General features: G+C 52.8%; 9 protein-coding genes across 9 annotated transcripts; 6 read left to right on the top strand and 3 right to left on the bottom strand.

The window, feature by feature from the left end:
• The first annotated feature begins 356 nt into the window (after positions 1–356).
• Positions 357–1334, top strand: BD324DRAFT_68779 (hypothetical protein). Its single transcript, XM_022019218.1, has one exon. The coding sequence runs from the start codon at positions 428–430 to the stop codon at positions 1010–1012; it is 585 nt and encodes a 194-aa protein (XP_021869836.1). The 5' UTR covers positions 357–427; the 3' UTR covers positions 1013–1334.
• BD324DRAFT_68782 (hypothetical protein) lies at positions 1147–1687 on the top strand. Its single transcript, XM_022019219.1, has one exon. It carries the CDS (start codon positions 1280–1282, stop codon positions 1580–1582), a length of 303 nt encoding a protein of 100 aa, XP_021869835.1. The 5' UTR covers positions 1147–1279; the 3' UTR covers positions 1583–1687.
• Positions 1657–2003, bottom strand: BD324DRAFT_652218 (ATPase, V0 complex, subunit E1/e2; the record flags this gene model as incomplete). The annotated part of the gene is made up of 4 exons (XM_022018459.1): positions 1657–1694; positions 1733–1773; positions 1813–1860; positions 1912–2003. 4 exons carry the CDS (start codon positions 2001–2003, stop codon positions 1657–1659), a joined length of 219 nt encoding a protein of 72 aa, XP_021869834.1.
• Positions 2004–2186: 183 nt separating this feature from the next.
• On the top strand, positions 2187–5508 carry BD324DRAFT_592583 (hypothetical protein). The gene is made up of 2 exons (XM_022013816.1): positions 2187–2880; positions 2919–5508. The coding sequence occupies exons 1-2, from the start codon at positions 2222–2224 to the stop codon at positions 5482–5484; spliced, it is 3225 nt and encodes a 1074-aa protein (XP_021869833.1). The 5' UTR covers positions 2187–2221; the 3' UTR covers positions 5485–5508.
• Positions 5509–6771, bottom strand: BD324DRAFT_631089 (hypothetical protein). The gene is made up of 7 exons (XM_022016403.1): positions 6683–6771; positions 6588–6637; positions 6523–6539; positions 6195–6472; positions 5938–6143; positions 5843–5883; positions 5509–5805 (listed from the first exon to the last, which is right to left on the bottom strand). Exons 1-7 carry the CDS (start codon positions 6731–6733, stop codon positions 5537–5539), a joined length of 912 nt encoding a protein of 303 aa, XP_021869832.1. The 5' UTR covers positions 6734–6771; the 3' UTR covers positions 5509–5536.
• Positions 6772–6924: 153 nt separating this feature from the next.
• BD324DRAFT_631088 (hypothetical protein) lies at positions 6925–8122 on the top strand. The gene is made up of 2 exons (XM_022016402.1): positions 6925–7638; positions 7682–8122. Exons 1-2 carry the CDS (start codon positions 6957–6959, stop codon positions 8068–8070), a joined length of 1071 nt encoding a protein of 356 aa, XP_021869831.1. The 5' UTR covers positions 6925–6956; the 3' UTR covers positions 8071–8122.
• On the bottom strand, positions 8123–9342 carry BD324DRAFT_631085 (hypothetical protein). Its single transcript, XM_022016401.1, has 5 exons — positions 9087–9342; positions 8985–9037; positions 8495–8939; positions 8357–8450; positions 8123–8317 (listed from the first exon to the last, which is right to left on the bottom strand). The coding sequence occupies exons 1-5, from the start codon at positions 9273–9275 to the stop codon at positions 8172–8174; spliced, it is 927 nt and encodes a 308-aa protein (XP_021869830.1). The 5' UTR covers positions 9276–9342; the 3' UTR covers positions 8123–8171.
• A 2-nt stretch (positions 9343–9344) lies between these two features.
• On the top strand, positions 9345–15973 carry BD324DRAFT_603017 (SNF2 family N-terminal domain-domain-containing protein). Its single transcript, XM_022013956.1, has 7 exons — positions 9345–10046; positions 10093–10128; positions 10167–11270; positions 11305–12929; positions 12970–13481; positions 13522–15552; positions 15620–15973. The coding sequence occupies exons 1-7, from the start codon at positions 9609–9611 to the stop codon at positions 15736–15738; spliced, it is 5865 nt and encodes a 1954-aa protein (XP_021869829.1). The 5' UTR covers positions 9345–9608; the 3' UTR covers positions 15739–15973.
• On the top strand, positions 15768–16713 carry BD324DRAFT_68025 (hypothetical protein). The gene is made up of 4 exons (XM_022019073.1): positions 15768–16293; positions 16397–16434; positions 16512–16520; positions 16578–16713. The coding sequence occupies exons 1-4, from the start codon at positions 15990–15992 to the stop codon at positions 16653–16655; spliced, it is 429 nt and encodes a 142-aa protein (XP_021869828.1). The 5' UTR covers positions 15768–15989; the 3' UTR covers positions 16656–16713.
• The last annotated feature ends 8 nt before the right edge of the window (positions 16714–16721 follow it).

The raw sequence follows: 16721 nt of genomic DNA, 5'->3' as shown, positions 1-16721 counted from the left end.
ATAGTTTCTGTATTCCTTGCGCGTCCGTTGTTTACAAGCTCGACAACTCTATACGGAGCATTACTACTCAAGTAGGACTCTAGAGCCGGAATCCTCGCGTCTTGACATCGGCATCCTTTGTTCCGCCCCCGCCAGCTGCCGATCTTCAGGATCGGCTGTCTAGCAGAAAGGAGCGATGCTGCGGGACCACCAAGATCTTTCGCCACTGCTGTGGTGTATCCACATCTGCTGCAGCACAACAGACACGAGATGCGGCTGGTTCGCCTCTCGATGGCCGATGTGCCGGAGCGTACGAAACCAGAAATCAGTCAGCGGCCTCGCGATGTCGGAAAGCCACGATTCGACCTGCACCCCCTGTTGCATATCGCTATTTTGCTTTGTCTTCTCGGCGCCATTGTCATCTCCTTACTGGCGCTTTTGCTCCCCAATGAAAACTACCACCTCTCTGTATTCTCGGTGTCCCCCATCGGACATCGGGTCCTCGGTGCGCCACCAAGCGTGCCTCTCAATGCAACCTCGGCCAGGGCGAAACCCAGCGCAACGGCAGTTATCCTACACAATCGAACCCTTGCTAACGCCACCTTGGAGGGGAACTGGACAGGTGTTGATGGACCCACCATCTACGTCGGCGTCATGCGTGAGTGGACCAAGGCTGATTGACGCTCAAAAAGCCACAGAGTTATGCTCGAGAGCCAGTCACGACGCAGACGTCAACTGTACGTCTATATCCGAAGCAAGTTCTTGTGAGTGCCGAATGCTGTTAGTGAAGCTCATATGCCCCCTCAGATGGCCGTTTGCTTCCATCTTCCTTGAGCAGCACAATCACAAAGCTGCCCACATCTCCACTCACACCGATCCTTCTCCTGGCAGGAGGTATAGCCACGCTGATGGCGATAATCGTTCACTTGATCGGGTTGGCCATACAAGTATCACTGAGGGGGAGAGCGGCCAAATTTTGGAGGCTCAAGCTTTGGTCGCGCAGACCAGCTCTTCCCGCCAAAGACCCTCTTGAATCGGACTCTTTGACTGGCTTGGTCGGCTCTTCGACGCGCAAGCCCAAGTCTACTGGCGCTATCATCGCTTCTCAAATCTTGATTGTCGTTGCGCTCGGTCTCAGCATTGCATCAGCAGTTCTGGAGCTCCAGGCAGTGAATCAAGCAAGGGAAAGATGGGACGATAATCAAGCCGAGCAGTATGGGCTCAAATTGACTGTAGACACAGCCGCATATCGTAAGTTCTGCTGATTGGTCAGTCGCTCAGATAATTCTCAGTCATCGCAATGGTACCTGCGGCTTTGTTGCTTGCCATTCTGCTCTATCTCATACCGCTAGTCCATGCGAGACGAACAACCAAGGTAGATTTGCTGCCTGAGATCCATGAAGAGCTCAGGACTACGACTGGCGTCGAGGAGATCACGCCTGTGATGAGTTTGCCGGTGAACACAGCACAGAATACCATGGCAGCCTCCCCAGAAAGCACGACCGAAGCCGTCGACCAAAGGCAAGTCCGCTCAGCGCCTCCCGTGCCGCCCCGATCCAGTCTAAGACGCAATTCGAGATGGTCCTTGTTCCATGCCGTCTGATCAGGTAGCGGATGAAAGGCGACGAAATGTAGAATACAATGTGCAATGCATGGCGGAGCAGAGGCGATCAATTTCTAGTACTCTGCATGACGCAGATCAGACTTTCGTGGTGCTGCAAGATCAGCTAGAGCTTGAGACTGTGAGCCGTACCTATCAGGGGATGCAGTTGCGCCAAATATGTGATGGCCCACCTGCATATCGTCAGCTCATCACAGCATAACTCGACGTACATCAAGTAGCAGCAAATCAGTGTCAGAGTGACACTTGACCGTATGAGACTGAGGTGATTCAGTGATCCTGTCGCCGCTGATGCCAAAGCCAAGACTCACACTTGGTTTTTTCCACGAGGGGTCAAGAACCACGCCGCTGCGGCGATGGCAGCGATCACGAGCCCGACGAAGACCACGTGAAGGAAGGCCATAATTCTGTTTGTCGTCAGTCTCACAGAGGTCCAGAGTCCGATAGCTGACCTCGTCGATGCCAAAACAGAGGAAGAATGGAGGGACTGGACGCTGAGCGGGGGCAAGAGATGATCGAACGACAAATTACGTAATATCTCTGGTCTCTAGAATTTTTCGGTCCGAGATACTTTTGGCATGATCGACAACAATTCGTGAGCTGTGTGTGGACCGACCAAAGATGAGGGGCAGAGCTGTGGCTGGACCGTCTAGGCTGGCGTATAGACAACTTCATTCCAGTGTACCTCACAGGGACGTCGATAGTCGAGCACTCGCTCCCCTCGGAATTCCTCAGCGTGAACCTGTAAAACCCGACCCTCGCCCCATCGCCAGAACACATCGAGACGAATCCGATTACAGCAGCCGACCTCTCAAAGCGAATAGAAAGAGGGACAGGGATGATCCAGAGCTTTCAGATGAGCTGAGATATCGCCTACCGGACATAGCTCCGGATGTGGAGCATCACCGGCCCCCCCCAGGTGGAATCTTCGATGCTCACTCACCTCACGCTCGATTCCCTCCCCGCTTAGCCATTCAGCGGTCTCACCGTCAGAATTATGCCAAGAGTCTGGGTCTTCATGTAACAGCTTTGAACCGAGTCCCAGAGATAAAACTTGTCCCGCGACCTGATGTCCCGGTCAGGATGGACACAGCTCCAAAGACAAAAATCGAGTACTCTATAGGTCAAGGCTTGGCTACCAAGGAAAAGCAAGCTTATTTCGAGGACATCTTCGATGGCAACGACGTTGAGACAGGTCCTTTGAATGGCATGGACTGGGCTGAGGGATCAGAAGCTGAAGTGGACTTTCTAGCTCCTGGGCGCGTCGTTGAAACGAGAAGGTATGTTTTGCGCGTTGTGACACTCGCCGATACGACAGGTCCGGCCGTCAGAATGTTGGCATGATCCTTGCCAATGTCATCGTTGGGGGCAGGGTCCGATACTTTGTTCTCAGAGCCTATGGCGATGTCTGGTTGACTTCGGCCAATGACGTTCAATACGTCCTTCCAAGTACGCTGGTCAAACCCGAATTGGTAGGCCAATGTTGGCGAAGCGAGTCCATGGATCTTCTGGCGAGGGGAGAGCAAGAGGGCTCAAACGCTGAAATGCGGCGCATGCTCACAGCCAGGCAAAAGGTCGCCAGCGTTCTACGCAAGGTGGTCCGAGAGACAGAGCGCATGACTGCTCGGATAATGTCTGCGGCCAAAGCCAAAGGAGGACTAGAGGGCTTGTGGGGACACTTTGCCTCCAAGGATCCCAATTCAAGGTCATGTGTAACATCCGTGCAGGCAGCGGAGTATTTCCTGAAGGATGGAGATGAGATACAAATCAAATCTGGAACTCTACCTGCCTTTGCGGCTCACAATATCCTCATGAAACATCCACAGCTCTTCATCGCCGATCCTGGAGCTATTACCGAGACCGGTCGCTTTTTATTGCGAAGCCAGTCCGAACGAGAAACTCTGGCCCGCGTTACCCGAATCATGCATTCGACCGTGGACGAAGACAGGGAGATCATCCGTGGGTTCGTGGACAAGGCCTCCAGAGCGATCGAAACTTCGAGAGCGCTAAAGACGAAAGACGACTACGAATGGAAAGAAGTTTCTGATGCGCCGGTAATTGAGTGGACATCAGTGGAACAGGATCTGGTCTGGGCTCTATTGATGAGTCTTTACGAGACGAGGTCGACGCAGGAACAAATCATGCTACCAATCTTGACAACACTGCTCAAGTCTATCCCAGCTTATTCGGACCGAAACTTGGATCGAGAGGCGGTGGCCCTGTTCGCGGGAGAAATTGGTATCGTGCCTCCGTGGGAGACGCTCAGGAGATCGGAAGTGGCAGAGGATCAGACTCGACGATCTGTATTGCTGCCCAGAAGCCAGGAGCTCGGTTCTGTACCGCTCAGAGGCGACGAGCTCGACTCGGTCCGAGAAGACTACACCTCTCACAAGGTCTTTGTGGTGGACGATGCTGGCTCAAAAGAGCTGGACGATGGTGTCTCAGTGGAGCGCATCCACGGGTCAGATGACGTTTGGATCCACGCCCATATCGCGGATCCGACTCGATTCATTGGCCCTGGTGATCCACTCGCCAGAGTAGCTGCAGCGCGAGGATCTGCTGGATACTTCCAAGAAGGAAGCGTTTCCTTATTTGGAGACGATTCGATGAAGAATGTGTCACTCGGATCTGAAGAAGGGACAGACGGAGTCAAAGCCGTCATGACCTTCTCTTCCCGTGTGAACACGAGCGGCGACGTTACAGACTACCATGTCAACTTGGGCTGGGTCAAGAAACCTCGTGTGCTTACATACGATGCGGTGGACAGTGTGCTGGGTCTATCTCCGTCTCTGGCGAACCTCAGGCCATTCGGAACACCCGTGGAACACGACACCGTCTCGAGCACCTCGACTTCGCCTTCGAGCGAGGAAGCCAAGGATCTGGAACTCATTCAACAGAGAATGCTAGCGTACCGAAATCAACGAATGAAGAATGCTGGGTTTGAGTCGTTCCTGCCTCAGCCGAGTCTTCGTCTGTCAAATCGTCCTCCACCATCAAACACCTCGTTTTTCAGTAGAGAACACACCCCCAGCAAGTCGTCTTTCTGGCTCGGGTCACCAATGATCGACTTTTCCGTCCCGCCTCTGGAATCATCCGGCTCGTACACTTCGAGACAGGTCATCGCCGAGGCTATGATCATGGCAAACCGAGCAGCGGCTGCCTTCTGCTCCTCTCGCAAATTGCCAGTCCCCTTCCGAACCTGTAGTAAACCCCTCTTGACAGCTCTACCGGGCCAAACCGGGTTGACCTTCGAGGATCTGATGAAGAAACGTGATCCAAAGACATTTGTTCTGGATCCATTCGAATTGGCCAAAACGTCGGCCACCTTCCAGGGAGGTCAACTTTCACTCAAACCTGGGGAGCATTGGTTCCTCGGATTCGAAGATACACATGGATACCTCCGAGTCACCAGTCCGCTTCGTAGATACGATGATCTGCTCGCTCATTGGCAGATTAGGTCCGCACTGGCAGCCGATCATCGCCACCCAAGTCTGGCGGCACCACGATTGCCTGAAGACTATGTCAAGCAGATTATGTTGATCGCCGATTCCGCCTCGAAAGACAACAGGAATGCTGGCCGATTTTCAAGCAGTTGGTGGACAGCATTGCTGATCAGAGATCGAATGGCCAACCCTCGACCAGGCGGATACATATACGATTCTCAAAGCATTGATCCAAACGAACCTCTCGAGGCCATCATCGCCATGCCACCTACCTATACCGCTGAGGGCGATAAGCTCAATTCGCCGGTTCTCATCCCTGCACTCGGTACCCTGGCCCGACTCGTCGGCTCCAAACACGAGGAGGTGGGAGACAGGATCAAGGTCAGGATACAGGACATTGCACTGTGGCCCAAACCTTTGGTATCCGTAATAGACGCTTAGACTGCACTTGCACACACTCAATTCATCTGTATTGTTACATGCATACATTGTATCAGAATCCCATCCGTATCGGCGGTGGAGGCGGCGGAGCTGCACCGCCCTGCTGTGATGGCTGTTGATAGCCTGAGTAACCATTCGCGACAGGGAAACCAGCAGGTGGGGCGGGATATGATTGACCATAATCTTGACCTGGATAGCCTTGTTGAGGCTGGTACACTGGCATGCCGGGTGGCGGTGGAGGAGGAGGTTGAGAGGCGACGGATTGGTATGCTGGCTGGACTGGGGCAGAAGGCTGAGCGGCGAGAGCACCGGCGAATTGGCCTACAAAAGTCAGAGAAGCTGCATCGATGAAGCTCACCTCCGTATGAATATGAGGTTCCAGGACCGATGGCGTGTTTTCTGTGGAACGTCAGCGTCAATTGACACGATGCTGCTGCGTGTGTGAAATCCCACTTTGCTTGAGCAGCCAATAATCTCTCTGCCTGTGTACCATGCCTCTCTCCCTTTCCATCCTTCTTGAAAGCATACTGCACCGAGATTTGCTTTCCACCAAAGAATTGACCGTTCATGTTCTCGATAGCCATATCGGCGGCTTCAAAGTCATGGTACGAAACGAATCCGTATCCTTTCGATTGACCAGTCGTGGGATCTCGAGCGATCTGAAGGCTCAATACACCTTCCTCCCTCAGGCTAGTCATGTTCTCGCTCACCTTTGGATGCTCTGCTATTGCGCCGAAAGTGCTAAACACATCGTACAGGGCAGTCTCGTCCGCTTGCTCGTCCAAACTTCCAATGAACAAGTTCGCTCCGATATCCACCTCCTTCCTATTATCATACGAAGCCTTGTTGACTCTGATTGGCTTCCCATATAACTTGATCTGATTCATAATCTTCACGGCGTACTCGGCATCATCTTCAGAGAGAAATTCGCAGAATCCAAAACCCTGGTGTGACATGGAGATACGATCCTTCGGTAAGAACACGTTGGCTGGAGTCCGTCAGATTGCTTCCTTTTTAGAAGACACGATCTGCACTTACAGACCGGGCCAGCCTGCCTGCGAGACGTCAGCCAGAGCGTCTGAAAATTGGCGGCCACTACTTACAGCATCAACTCCCAAATCAAAGCATCTGTACACCGCTCATCCAGATTCCCCTAAGACATCGCGTGAGCTCATCATGGAACAGGGGTCCCGCCTACCAAGTAGACCGTAGCCTCTTGATTCCTGTCCTGCTCTGGCTTGTTCTGCATCCCGAACCAGGTCTTCACACAATATATGATAGATAGATTGACCCATTCAATGCATGAATGCGTAGAATATTTCAACCGAGAAAATTTGGTTCCGTGACCTTGACAGGCGCTATGAGGACTGATGATCGAGACATTCGCTGTTCGTGATTGTGCTGCTACAGGTCTGTCATAGAGCTCTGTATCGACTGAGGCCACGGTGGCGATCCTGTACGGAGTTCAAATCATGAATGCGAACAAAGGAAGTCCATCCAATTCTCATAGCGTCACTTCCAAAATCCTCTTCAACGTCTCCCTTCAATACATATCACTTCTCAATACCTCACTGATCAGAGAACCTCATCGCAGAGTACTAATGTCTGCTTCAAGCATAAACACTACTGAACATGGATCTTCGGTTGTCCCTCCCTCAGGTCGGTGGAGGCTTCTACATATCGGCGTTGCTGATCTCCTAATAGCCAAAAGACTAACGGTTTTGGTCACATCCGACGTCAGGGGAGATACCAAAAGGCTGATTGCGAAGTTCTCGGGGACCGGGAAGGGCAAGTCTGAGCTGTATCTCGCAAGCCAGGGCTTCAAGTCAGAAAAGTTCAAGAGCTTTGGAAAGGACTATCCCTTTTCCAGACTTCTCCAGACTGTGGACAAATTTCGCGACATAGCTCAGGCACAGAATGTGCAACCGGGTTATTCTTTCTTGGACGCGGCCGGGAATATCAGCACGTTGATCGACCCAAGAACTTGGCTGTTTTGCCCTCTGGACAGCGACCAGAACCCGTACACTATCACATTCTCTGAAGTGACAAGAAACGAAGCAGCCAGGCTACAAAGTGGGCCCCCCACAGAGCGCGACACAGGAGTTTCAGCTGTAACTCATCTCAGCCCAGCGTCAGCTCAGCAGAGAACCAATGGTGAGACTTGACATTGCGCTTGCTGCACTGACACGCCTCGCAGACGAGGCAGTCAGTGTACATGACCAGGTCTCGGAACCAACAGATACAATTTCGGAGCCAGCCGACGAACCAGGTGGAAAGGACAGTGACTACTTGGACGATGGCCCGGGGGAAGACGATGATGATTTTTTGGAAGACAGCGATGGCTTATCCTCGGATGAGGCGAGCGGAGAGGCGGAGGACGAAGACAAGGAGGACTTGAAGAGATCTCGTCGATTGACGCGGACGGCTCAAGGCAAACGGAAACGCTCTCTGGTGTCTTCGCCTACTGATAGTGAGTCATCACTGCCTTCTGGACATGACGTTATCGTGCGAGGATCTCGGGGGGACACAGACCATTCAGATAGCGAGCTGTCGGACCCTCCAGAGTCTCCATACAATCCGGCTTGATCCACCGCGCTGCGAACGGCATCCATCCCCCTCTTCTTGTGTTATCAAAGTCATACAGAATGCATTGAAAACGTTCGAGTCACGGTACCATGTATGCGTGTTCACGTGAATCGTATAAGCATGTACGTCCAGACAAAGATGATTAAGACAAGTATGACGATGCCGAGAGTCATGCAGGTAGTGCCTCTGCCCTTTTTAGAGACTTTGGCGAGATCCTGTTTCGAGGAACGTGTGGCCACGAGATTGTCTGTGGGTTCAGAGAAGATTCACTACTGCTTGCACTCACTCTCCAAGGTCGTTTGAGATGATTCCAGGAGATCCTTCTCATCGTTGAGGCTTGACGCAAAATGAATGGCATTTAACTTTAAGCGATTTGACATCTGCATTTTTGGCATCAGCATTCCAAATTGCGTTGGAGACTTGCATCTGCCAGTTGACCTCCCAACTCCTCGTGCAGTTGTCTTGAGCCCATACCCGACCTCATTCCTCCGCCTAGTAACTGATCCCTGGAAGACTTTTCCACATTCTGAGGTACGACGCGCAGTGGTAACAATCCAACTTCTGCTCCCGCTGCATCTTCCTCGGCCCGCTTGCGAAGATATGCAGCTGTGTCTATGCCTCGTTTCCTCGACCGTAGTGTGGTGCTAAGTTTTGGTGACAATGTTGGACGAGGCTCGGACTTTTCTTCCGTGGGTGATGTTTCCGCCAAAAGCTCAAAAGAGGCGGAAGACTTTGCCCTTGATGCGAGGGGTTCACGAGGCTTGTCGATGATCTCCTTGCTCAATGACTCGGTCTCCAGAGAGGAATACCTCTTCTCTACGTCTGACATTGTCCGGTCGAGCTTCTCAAGCGTCAAAGACGTCGAAGGTCTTTTTCTCGATGAGCATGACGATGTTGAGACTGAACTGACTTACCCCTCGTTAGCGTTCTTGAGATTCTCCAGAATGAGTCGAGCGTATCGAGCTGTCTGAACAGACGTAAGCTCGCGAGTCTCATTCCCATTCCGGCTCGCTCACGTCTACATCTTTGCGTATTCGACTCGAGTCCTGTTCCTGTTCCTCGTCCTCATCTTCCAAATATTGAGATGTCTGATCGAGAGCCTGGACCAATCTGACGAGATTGACAAGACCATGAGGCGACGCAGCGGCAATCTTCGCCGCTTTGACAGTCGCCGCAGAAGGCCTGATGGTGTTGCTGATACTCATTCCTGGGGTCAAATCAAGTGTACAATCATAATGTTCACTTGTCAACAAAGCTCGGCTTCCAAAGATGATGCTACCGGTTGCTGAACACCCCGCCACAACGTGGATTTTCCCGGAAAATTACCGTTCACCGTTCCCTCGTCCAATCTTCAACTCATCTTCTATAGTAGACCGTTCGGCTAGCATTCCAACTTTCTCGACAAGGATCTCACTGGGACGCGTCGGACTTGGAGGAAGTGACTCGATCGTGTATTGAGATAGGCTCGGCCCGTTTGCCCCAAGGCGTCTCGATCAACTCATGTCTGTCGCGTGAAGCACGGTGGAGGTAGTCCAGCTATGGAGGTCGACCCTGTTGCTGGACCATCCGTGGCTCAGGAGATTCAAAATGCCAGTTCTGGCCATGTAGATGGAATTGCTACGGTAGCCCTTGCTCCGAAAACCCCGGCAAAGACCACAGCAACCTCGCGTCGATCTCTCGGTCGAGGGCCTCTACCTACTCGAACGTTGCGAGCCCGACCTTCTGACCCTGTGTCTTATGCGCCGCCCTCTAGACCAGTACAAAGCTCTGCCATTACAGCCAGAGAGCCTGACGAGGTCGAAATTGAGTCAATTAGACGGAAACTGGGCGAAGATGGCATCAAAGAACGTCGCGAAGAGCTGATCAAGGAGAAGGAGGCGATCGTGAAGCAGGTCGTGGAGAGTCACGATGCTGCAGTGAGGGAGAAATTTCACTTGGAGCGCTATATAAGTCTATTGGAGGGATATGATCCAGAGGTAAGCTGTTCAAATCCGAGTCTTTGGCTCAGCTCACTCCGCGCAGTTCATAAAGAGCGACAATTCGCCAGTCTTCTTAGAAGTGAGCTTTATTCAGAAACGCTTTGCTGACAGTCCCAGTACGCAAGGAACAATTATGATCTACTCAGTCTCCTGCCCCTCGATCCAACCACTCAGGTAGCTGGACCCTCGAAGCGGCCACGCTCGAGTTTGCCTGCACGGCAAACCCGCCGGCAAGCCCATGAACAGTCTGAGCTTCTGGCACACGTTGTGAGCACTCCGGTCAATGGAGCCGAAAAGGCATCATCCAGGGGCAAGGAGAAAGCGAGGGGGACCCCCGATGTGAAGGGAAAGGGCAAAGCGAAAGCTGTGGTTGAGGAACAGGAGCCTATACCTGTGGAGCCCGACGCCAAGGTCATTGCCGTGACACACACTGGCAAGAGGAAGGGGAGGGCAAGCATTCTGGTGGATTCCGACATCGAGGCCTCTCCGGTACCTTTCAAGGGGAAGAAGACGAGAGCTTCATTGCTGTCTGAGCAGATCCTCGCTGAACGACTCAAGGAAGAATCCGTACCGCCCAGCACCTCCCAAGATACATCTGCTCCAGCGACTCCTCGTCCACCGTCCGAGCCTCCGGAGCCACCGCGACCTCCGACTCCATTGCCATCACTAGCTCATATCCCGTTCCCTCCAGCTCCTCTTCGACCCAAAGAGCGTATCTTTGGACCTCGCGAACCATGGTACACTATGCCAATACACAAACCCCCGCCGCCCAAATTTGGAGGAGACATCGCACCGATCATGGATTCTTATATTCACATTGAGGACACGAATACACCGCCTCTGAAGGTTCTGGAGCAGCAAGCGGCTCGTGACGGGTACCTTGTCAATCGGGTGAATTGGTTGCAGCATCAAGGTCGGCTCGGAAGACTACTGGAAGAATCTGGACACACGCTCAAGACTCGGCCGCCTGCTTTGCCACCTCGCAAGACCGACTTCCGAGACTCTCTGATGGCGCATATGGTACAAGTGCGGAATGCCATGCTGAATGAGGCCAAACAGAAACCAGTGGTGGCAAAGCGCATAGCAAGGATGATACAAGCTTACTGGGAACACATCGAAGGACGTGAGGAGCGGGAAAGAGCCGCCGAGGAAAGGGAAAGGAAGAAGAAGATGAAGGATTTGATTCGAGCGATGAGGAAGAGATGGAATCTGGCTGTCAAGGTGAGGCTCACAGATAGGGCAAAGCTAATGCTAGATCATTCGAGCTCGAATTCAAGCTGCGCAAAAGCTTGAGCAGGATCGCTTGGGAAAAGAACATCTGCAGAATATGCTCCAGCGGAGTACGGGGCTCTTGGAAGCGCAACGGGATGACATTGCCGGAGATCGAGAGGTCGAGGATGGAGAGGAGGACCAGGGCAGTGCAGACGAGGACAGTGATGCCGAGACGGAGGAAGTATCTGCGGCGGAGGATGAGGATGAGGATGAGGACGAGGCGTCCGATGATGGTTCCGATGTGCCAGAAGAGGCTGCAGACTCAGATGCCGAAGTGGAAGAAGAGGCTGAGGATGAGGAGGACGATAAGGACGCCATACAGACCGACAGCGACACTCCAGTGCCTGGCTTGCGAGATTTGTTGGCGGACGACGAGGCTCTAGACGGGATGGAAATCGAGCAGGAGGATGTACCTGTTCCGCCAGAACGCATCGAAGACGTCGACACTGCTCAAGCAGAGACTTCACTGGCAATCGACACGCCGCTCCTCGATCTCGACGCGACCGACGTGCGGCCGGGCCAAGTGGAAACCCTAACGACGGCGCAAATTCAACTACCTCAGCCCGATGTCATGTATAGTCCCCTTGACGGGCGAAGCCACCTTCAGCCACGGTCGTCCTTGTCAGCCTCCCTGCGCACACCCGATTCGGAATCTGGGGCTCAGGCGAACGGGACATCCAGAAATGAAACAATTGCTGAGCTCCCTCAAGACCCAGTCGAGCCGACAATCTCAGCTTCAATTACGCCGGATGCCGAGTCCAGATCGACAAATGGCACAGCCGACCATCAGATCGCTATACCTATCCCAGCGGTGTCTACTGAGATAGCCTTCGCTCTACAGCCACCCTCCAATCCGCCAGAAAGCGATGTTATACAGACTGTCTCCACCTCCGTCAATGAGGAGATACTGACCACTGAGGACGAGCCAGTCCTTGCTCGCCCAAGGCGCCAGCGCAAAGCTCTATCTCACGCTGACTTGTTTAAGACCGAGGATCCGGATGCCAATGACACCGAGTTCGTGGCCGTCGATAGTGATGTCGATCATCGTGATGCAGAGATGGATGTGGAGATGGAGGAGGCTGAAGATGAAGATGAGGGCGAAGACGATGAGGATGCTGGGCTGATGGCAGACGCGGACTTGCCGATTGAGGAGCTGTTGAGGAGATATGGTTACCCTGTCGAAGCTTTAGGCACCGAGCAGAGCCCTGCGATTCAGGAAACGGGTCAGATCATCACGGACAAATCACTTCTTGACGAGAACCTCTCTGGCGAGTCTCCCAAACTCATCGTGGAAGGCAAGCGGCAACGTCGGGTCAGATCCGTTTGGACGCCAGAGGAAACGCCTCAGCACATGCCAAGCAAGAGACCAAAGATTGAAGAAGTCGAGGACCAATCAGACTATGAAATGACTCCGAGCGTGTCCGAGTCCGAAGAGGAGGAAGCGGAGAGTGACGAGGAAGAGGCCAAGAACGAGGACGTCAATCGTTTGCAGGCGCCGTTCTTGCTACGTGGTACACTGAGACCCTACCAGCATGCTGGGCTCGAGTGGCTCGCGAGTCTGTATCAGAATAATATGAACGGTATCCTGGCCGATGAAATGGGCTTAGGGTGAGTGAAAAAAAGCGAGTGTTGTCGACTGACATTGCAGCAAAACGATACAGACAATCTCACTCCTCGCCCATCTTGCTTGCGACAAGGGTGTATGGGGCCAACATCTTATCATTGTCCCCACCTCTGTGATTCTCAATTGGGAGATGGAATTTAAAAAATTCTTACCCGGTATGAAAGTCCTAACTTACTACGGCAATCAGAAGGAGCGCAAGGACAAGCGTGTGGGCTGGAACACTGAGAACGCCTGGCAAGTGTGTATCACAAGTTATCAGATCGTGCTTGCGGATCAACACATTTTCCGACGAAAGAGCTGGGTTTACATGATTCTCGATGAAGCGCACAATATCAAGAATTTCCGGTCACAACGATGGCAGACTCTACTCGGCTTCAAGGCTCAGCGTCGATTGCTCCTCACTGGAACTCCGTTGCAGAACAATCTCATGGAGCTGTGGAGTTTGCTCTATTTCCTCATGCCCAATGGTGTCACGGCCGATGCGACGGCTGTCGTTGGATTCGCCAACCACAAAGAGTTCACAGAGTGGTTCTCTAGTGAGTCGCGATGATGCGAGTCCACAACTGACAGACCCAGATCCCATGGACAAGGCTGTCGAATCGGGGGACATTCTGGATTCCGATACGCTCGAAACGGTCGCCAAGTTGCATACCTTACTCAGACCGTTCATTCTCCGTCGCTTGAAATCTGAGGTTGAAACTCAGCTTCCCGGGAAGTTCGAGCACGTCGTCTACTGCAAACTCTCAAAAAGACAACGGTTCCTGTATGACGAATTCATGTCTCGTTCTTCCACCAAAGAAGCACTGACTTCGGGTGGATACCTCGGCGTCGTCAACACTCTAATGCAACTGAGAAAAGTATGTAATCACCCCGACCTGTTTGAAGTCCGTCCGGTCCGAACCAGTTTCGCCATGGAACGGTCGGTCTTGGCGGATTTCGAGCCCAGTGAGATACTGGTACGGAAGAGGTTGCTCAGGGACATGGATTACTTGGATCAACCAGCATTCAAAATCACAGCTTTCGAGAATGCCTCGTCTTGGACCATGGAGTCCCGCCGACGCCTCGACGCGAGTGATTTGCTGCCGCATGCCATTGAGCCGGTGAAGAAGGGCAAGTCGGCGCCTACTCCGCCGATGGATACTCGAACTGTCGAAGGCTGGCTTCAATATAGGTCTTTTTGGGAAGAAACACAGAGCGTCAATCGCTGGCGAGCCTTGCGTGATATCAACAGACGACGATGTCACATTCGACCCATATACGGCTCTACTCTACTTTCCTTCCTTTCGAATCTGTCTCGACCGCTCGCGCCAGGTGATATGAATCACCGCTCCCGCCTTGATTCACTCGATGACTTTACACCTCCTGCCGCTCGTTTAGTACATTCGTACGAGGAACGAGCGAAACTTGTTGCTCCCCTGGTGGATATCTTTGCTCTCATGCCCCCGCTCGTCGTCGCGAAGGACATGACCGAATATGCGCTGCCCGGTCTGAAGCCCACATCTACTCCTGAATTTCTCGAACCCTCGTTCGACACGCTTCATCAAGCCAGTGTGAAACTTCAAATTGCCTTTCCAGACGCTTCTCTCCTGCAGTATGATTGTGGGAAATTGCAAAAGCTCTACGAGATGCTTCGCGATCTAAAAGCGGAGGGTCATCGCGTTCTAATCTTTACACAGATGACCCGAGTCCTCGATATTCTCGAGACGTTCCTGTCTTACAATGGTCATCGGTATCTGCGACTCGATGGTTCGACCAAGATTGAAGATCGTCAAATTATCACTGAACGATTCAATTCGGACGCCCGGATATTCTGTTTCATCGCTTCATCTCGATCCGGTGGAGTTGGCATCAATCTCACCGGAGCGGATACGGTGTTTTTCTATGATTCCGATTGGAACCCCTCAATGGATAGACAATGCATGGATCGAGCTCATCGGATCGGCCAAACGAGAGAAGTGCACATCTATCGATTCGTCAGTTCCCACACGGTCGAGGAAAACATGTTGAAAAAGGCGAACCAAAAGCGACTGTTGGATCGAGTGGTCATTCAAGAAGGCGAATTCACCACGGATTTCTTTGGGAAAATGGATTGGAGAGATGTCCTCGATGCTGAAGTGGGCAATGGCAAGACCGCTGCTGCTGCGGCTGGTGCTGGTGCTCCTCCTGGTGATGACTTGGAAGACGAAAGGATACAGGATATCGAGGTTGAACCCGAACCCGAAGCTGTCGATGCAGAAGCGTCGGCACCGAGACTGGGGGAAGAAAGAGCGTTCGCCAAGGCTCTCGCGGAAGTCGAGGATGAAGAGGATGCAGCGGCGGCGAGGGTCGCACAGGGAGAAGGAGAATTGGACTTTGTCGAGTTTGAAGACGCTACGAGGGGCAAAGCTGGCGGGACGACGTCGACCACAACCGCGACTAAGCGGAATGTCTCGTTTGTGAATCCCAGAGGATCTAGTACGCCTTTGGCTTCGGGTCCAATGGACGGTGATGATGCTGCGGACGACGTGAAGGATGCTGAAGTTGGTGACGAAAATGAGGATGAGGAAGAAGAAGAAGAAGAAGACGACGACGACGGAATAGGAGCGGTGGATGAGTACATGTTACGGACTGTGGAATGGGATTGGGAGTGGTTCAATCAGTTTTAGTCAGGCATCACATCTCGCCGACGACGCACCGAGGTCGCCGATGTCAAATGCCATGCATCATTATCGCGCGCGCGAAAGCAACGCCGATCAAGGCTCGGTCACGGACGATGATCATGCTCGCTCTAGCTCGCGCTGCTGCTGCTGCTGATCTCTGGATAGCCTGCTGGGTCGACGCTGTGCCACATCGATAGATGGTATTTCCCGCGGTGCCAAGGGAAAAAAAAGGTTCCGAGTGGCGTCGAGGAGAAGAGCTGGAATCTACGATACACAGATGACGATGGCGAAGGCAAAATGTCTGCAAGTCTCATGGTGGTCTGATTAGCGTATCCGAAGCTGATCACTCTGCTCGAGGGAGAGTCTTCGTGTGCTCGCCGACGATACATCAAGCATCTATCATGCATGGTCTCTCATGCTTTGGGAACCATTTTGACCTGGACAAGATGGTCGCACCATTTTCTAGGTGACGTCAGCAGCCAGGGAGCCAGGCGGTTCGGTAGGATTAGGAATGGGACTGGGACCTTTCCAGCGTTTTCGCACCTTCCCTCTCTACCTTCTCTTTTTGCCTCTTTTCACACTTTGAGACACTACAAACGAACCACCATGGCTCAATCACCAGCACACGAAGGGACAGATCCTATTGGGAAAGGGTCTGTATCTCAGACCGACGGTCCTAAGCAATTGAGCGATGCTCAACAGAGACCAGGTGAGGGCGACCGTTCTTTTTGATAAGATCGGCCTGATGATGTCCCCGCTGATCATCGTGTTACCTTCGAAAGATGTCTCTGGTGCTGAGGGAGCTCATCCAGGAGGGCAAGAAGGTGGAGTCAGTGGAACAGCTGTACAGGTGAGTAGAGGGCAACAGCGTGCCTCTCAGAGGCTGGCAAGAATGGGTGATCATTGGTGCTGACGTGTTGTTGACAGAACGCAAAGGTGAGATGAGCGCGGAGCGGGTGACTGTGGTTGTTCTGACTCTCCCACTCCTTCCAGAATGCCGCTGCTTCGCTCGGCGAACAGGCCCCTGGGACCGACTCGGCTCAAGGACGGAAAGACATTGAGACAAAGTAGACGTTGCACGACGAAGCACTGGAATGAAGTGGGGGAAAACGAAAAGGCATGACGGAGTAAGGAAAA

This window comes from Kockovaella imperatae (genome assembly GCF_002102565.1).
Source record: "Kockovaella imperatae strain NRRL Y-17943 chromosome Unknown BD324scaffold_10, whole genome shotgun sequence".
NCBI classification, from domain to species: Eukaryota; Fungi; Basidiomycota; class Tremellomycetes; order Tremellales; family Cuniculitremaceae; genus Kockovaella; species Kockovaella imperatae.
This window is presented reverse-complemented; position numbering and strand designations above follow the sequence as displayed.

Excerpts from the sequence above, each read along its gene's own strand:
- BD324DRAFT_68779 (XM_022019218.1), top strand. The coding sequence starts at position 428 with ATGAAAACTACCACCTCTCTGTATTCTCGGTGTCCCCCATCGGACATC.
- BD324DRAFT_68782 (XM_022019219.1), top strand. The coding sequence starts at position 1,280 with ATGGTACCTGCGGCTTTGTTGCTTGCCATTCTGCTCTATCTCATACCG.
- BD324DRAFT_592583 (XM_022013816.1), top strand. The coding sequence starts at position 2,222 with ATGAGGGGCAGAGCTGTGGCTGGACCGTCTAGGCTGGCGTATAGACAA. Across the intron at positions 2,881-2,918 it reads CGCGTCGTTGAAACGAGAAG|GTCCGGCCGTCAGAATGTTG; the intron begins GTATGTTTTGCG and ends CCGATACGACAG.
- BD324DRAFT_631089 (XM_022016403.1), bottom strand. The coding sequence starts at position 6,733 with ATGCAGAACAAGCCAGAGCAGGACAGGAATCAAGAGGCTACGGTCTAC. Across the intron at positions 6,638-6,682 it reads AAGAGGCTACGGTCTACTTG|GGGAATCTGGATGAGCGGTG; the intron begins GTAGGCGGGACC and ends GCGATGTCTTAG. Across the intron at positions 5,806-5,842 it reads AACCTCATATTCATACGGAG|GCCAATTCGCCGGTGCTCTC; the intron begins GTGAGCTTCATC and ends TGACTTTTGTAG.
- BD324DRAFT_631088 (XM_022016402.1), top strand. The coding sequence starts at position 6,957 with ATGAATGCGAACAAAGGAAGTCCATCCAATTCTCATAGCGTCACTTCC. Across the intron at positions 7,639-7,681 it reads AGCTCAGCAGAGAACCAATG|ACGAGGCAGTCAGTGTACAT; the intron begins GTGAGACTTGAC and ends CACGCCTCGCAG.
- BD324DRAFT_631085 (XM_022016401.1), bottom strand. The coding sequence starts at position 9,275 with ATGAGTATCAGCAACACCATCAGGCCTTCTGCGGCGACTGTCAAAGCG. Across the intron at positions 8,451-8,494 it reads TGGGAGGTCAACTGGCAGAT|ATGTCAAATCGCTTAAAGTT; the intron begins GCAAGTCTCCAA and ends CCAAAAATGCAG. Across the intron at positions 8,318-8,356 it reads ATCTCAAACGACCTTGGAGA|ACAATCTCGTGGCCACACGT; the intron begins GTGAGTGCAAGC and ends CTGAACCCACAG.
- BD324DRAFT_603017 (XM_022013956.1), top strand. The coding sequence starts at position 9,609 with ATGGAGGTCGACCCTGTTGCTGGACCATCCGTGGCTCAGGAGATTCAA. Across the intron at positions 10,047-10,092 it reads TGGAGGGATATGATCCAGAG|TTCATAAAGAGCGACAATTC; the intron begins GTAAGCTGTTCA and ends CACTCCGCGCAG. Across the intron at positions 11,271-11,304 it reads GATGGAATCTGGCTGTCAAG|ATCATTCGAGCTCGAATTCA; the intron begins GTGAGGCTCACA and ends AGCTAATGCTAG.
- BD324DRAFT_68025 (XM_022019073.1), top strand. The coding sequence starts at position 15,990 with ATGGTCTCTCATGCTTTGGGAACCATTTTGACCTGGACAAGATGGTCG. Across the intron at positions 16,294-16,396 it reads CGATGCTCAACAGAGACCAG|GAGGGCAAGAAGGTGGAGTC; the intron begins GTGAGGGCGACC and ends GAGCTCATCCAG.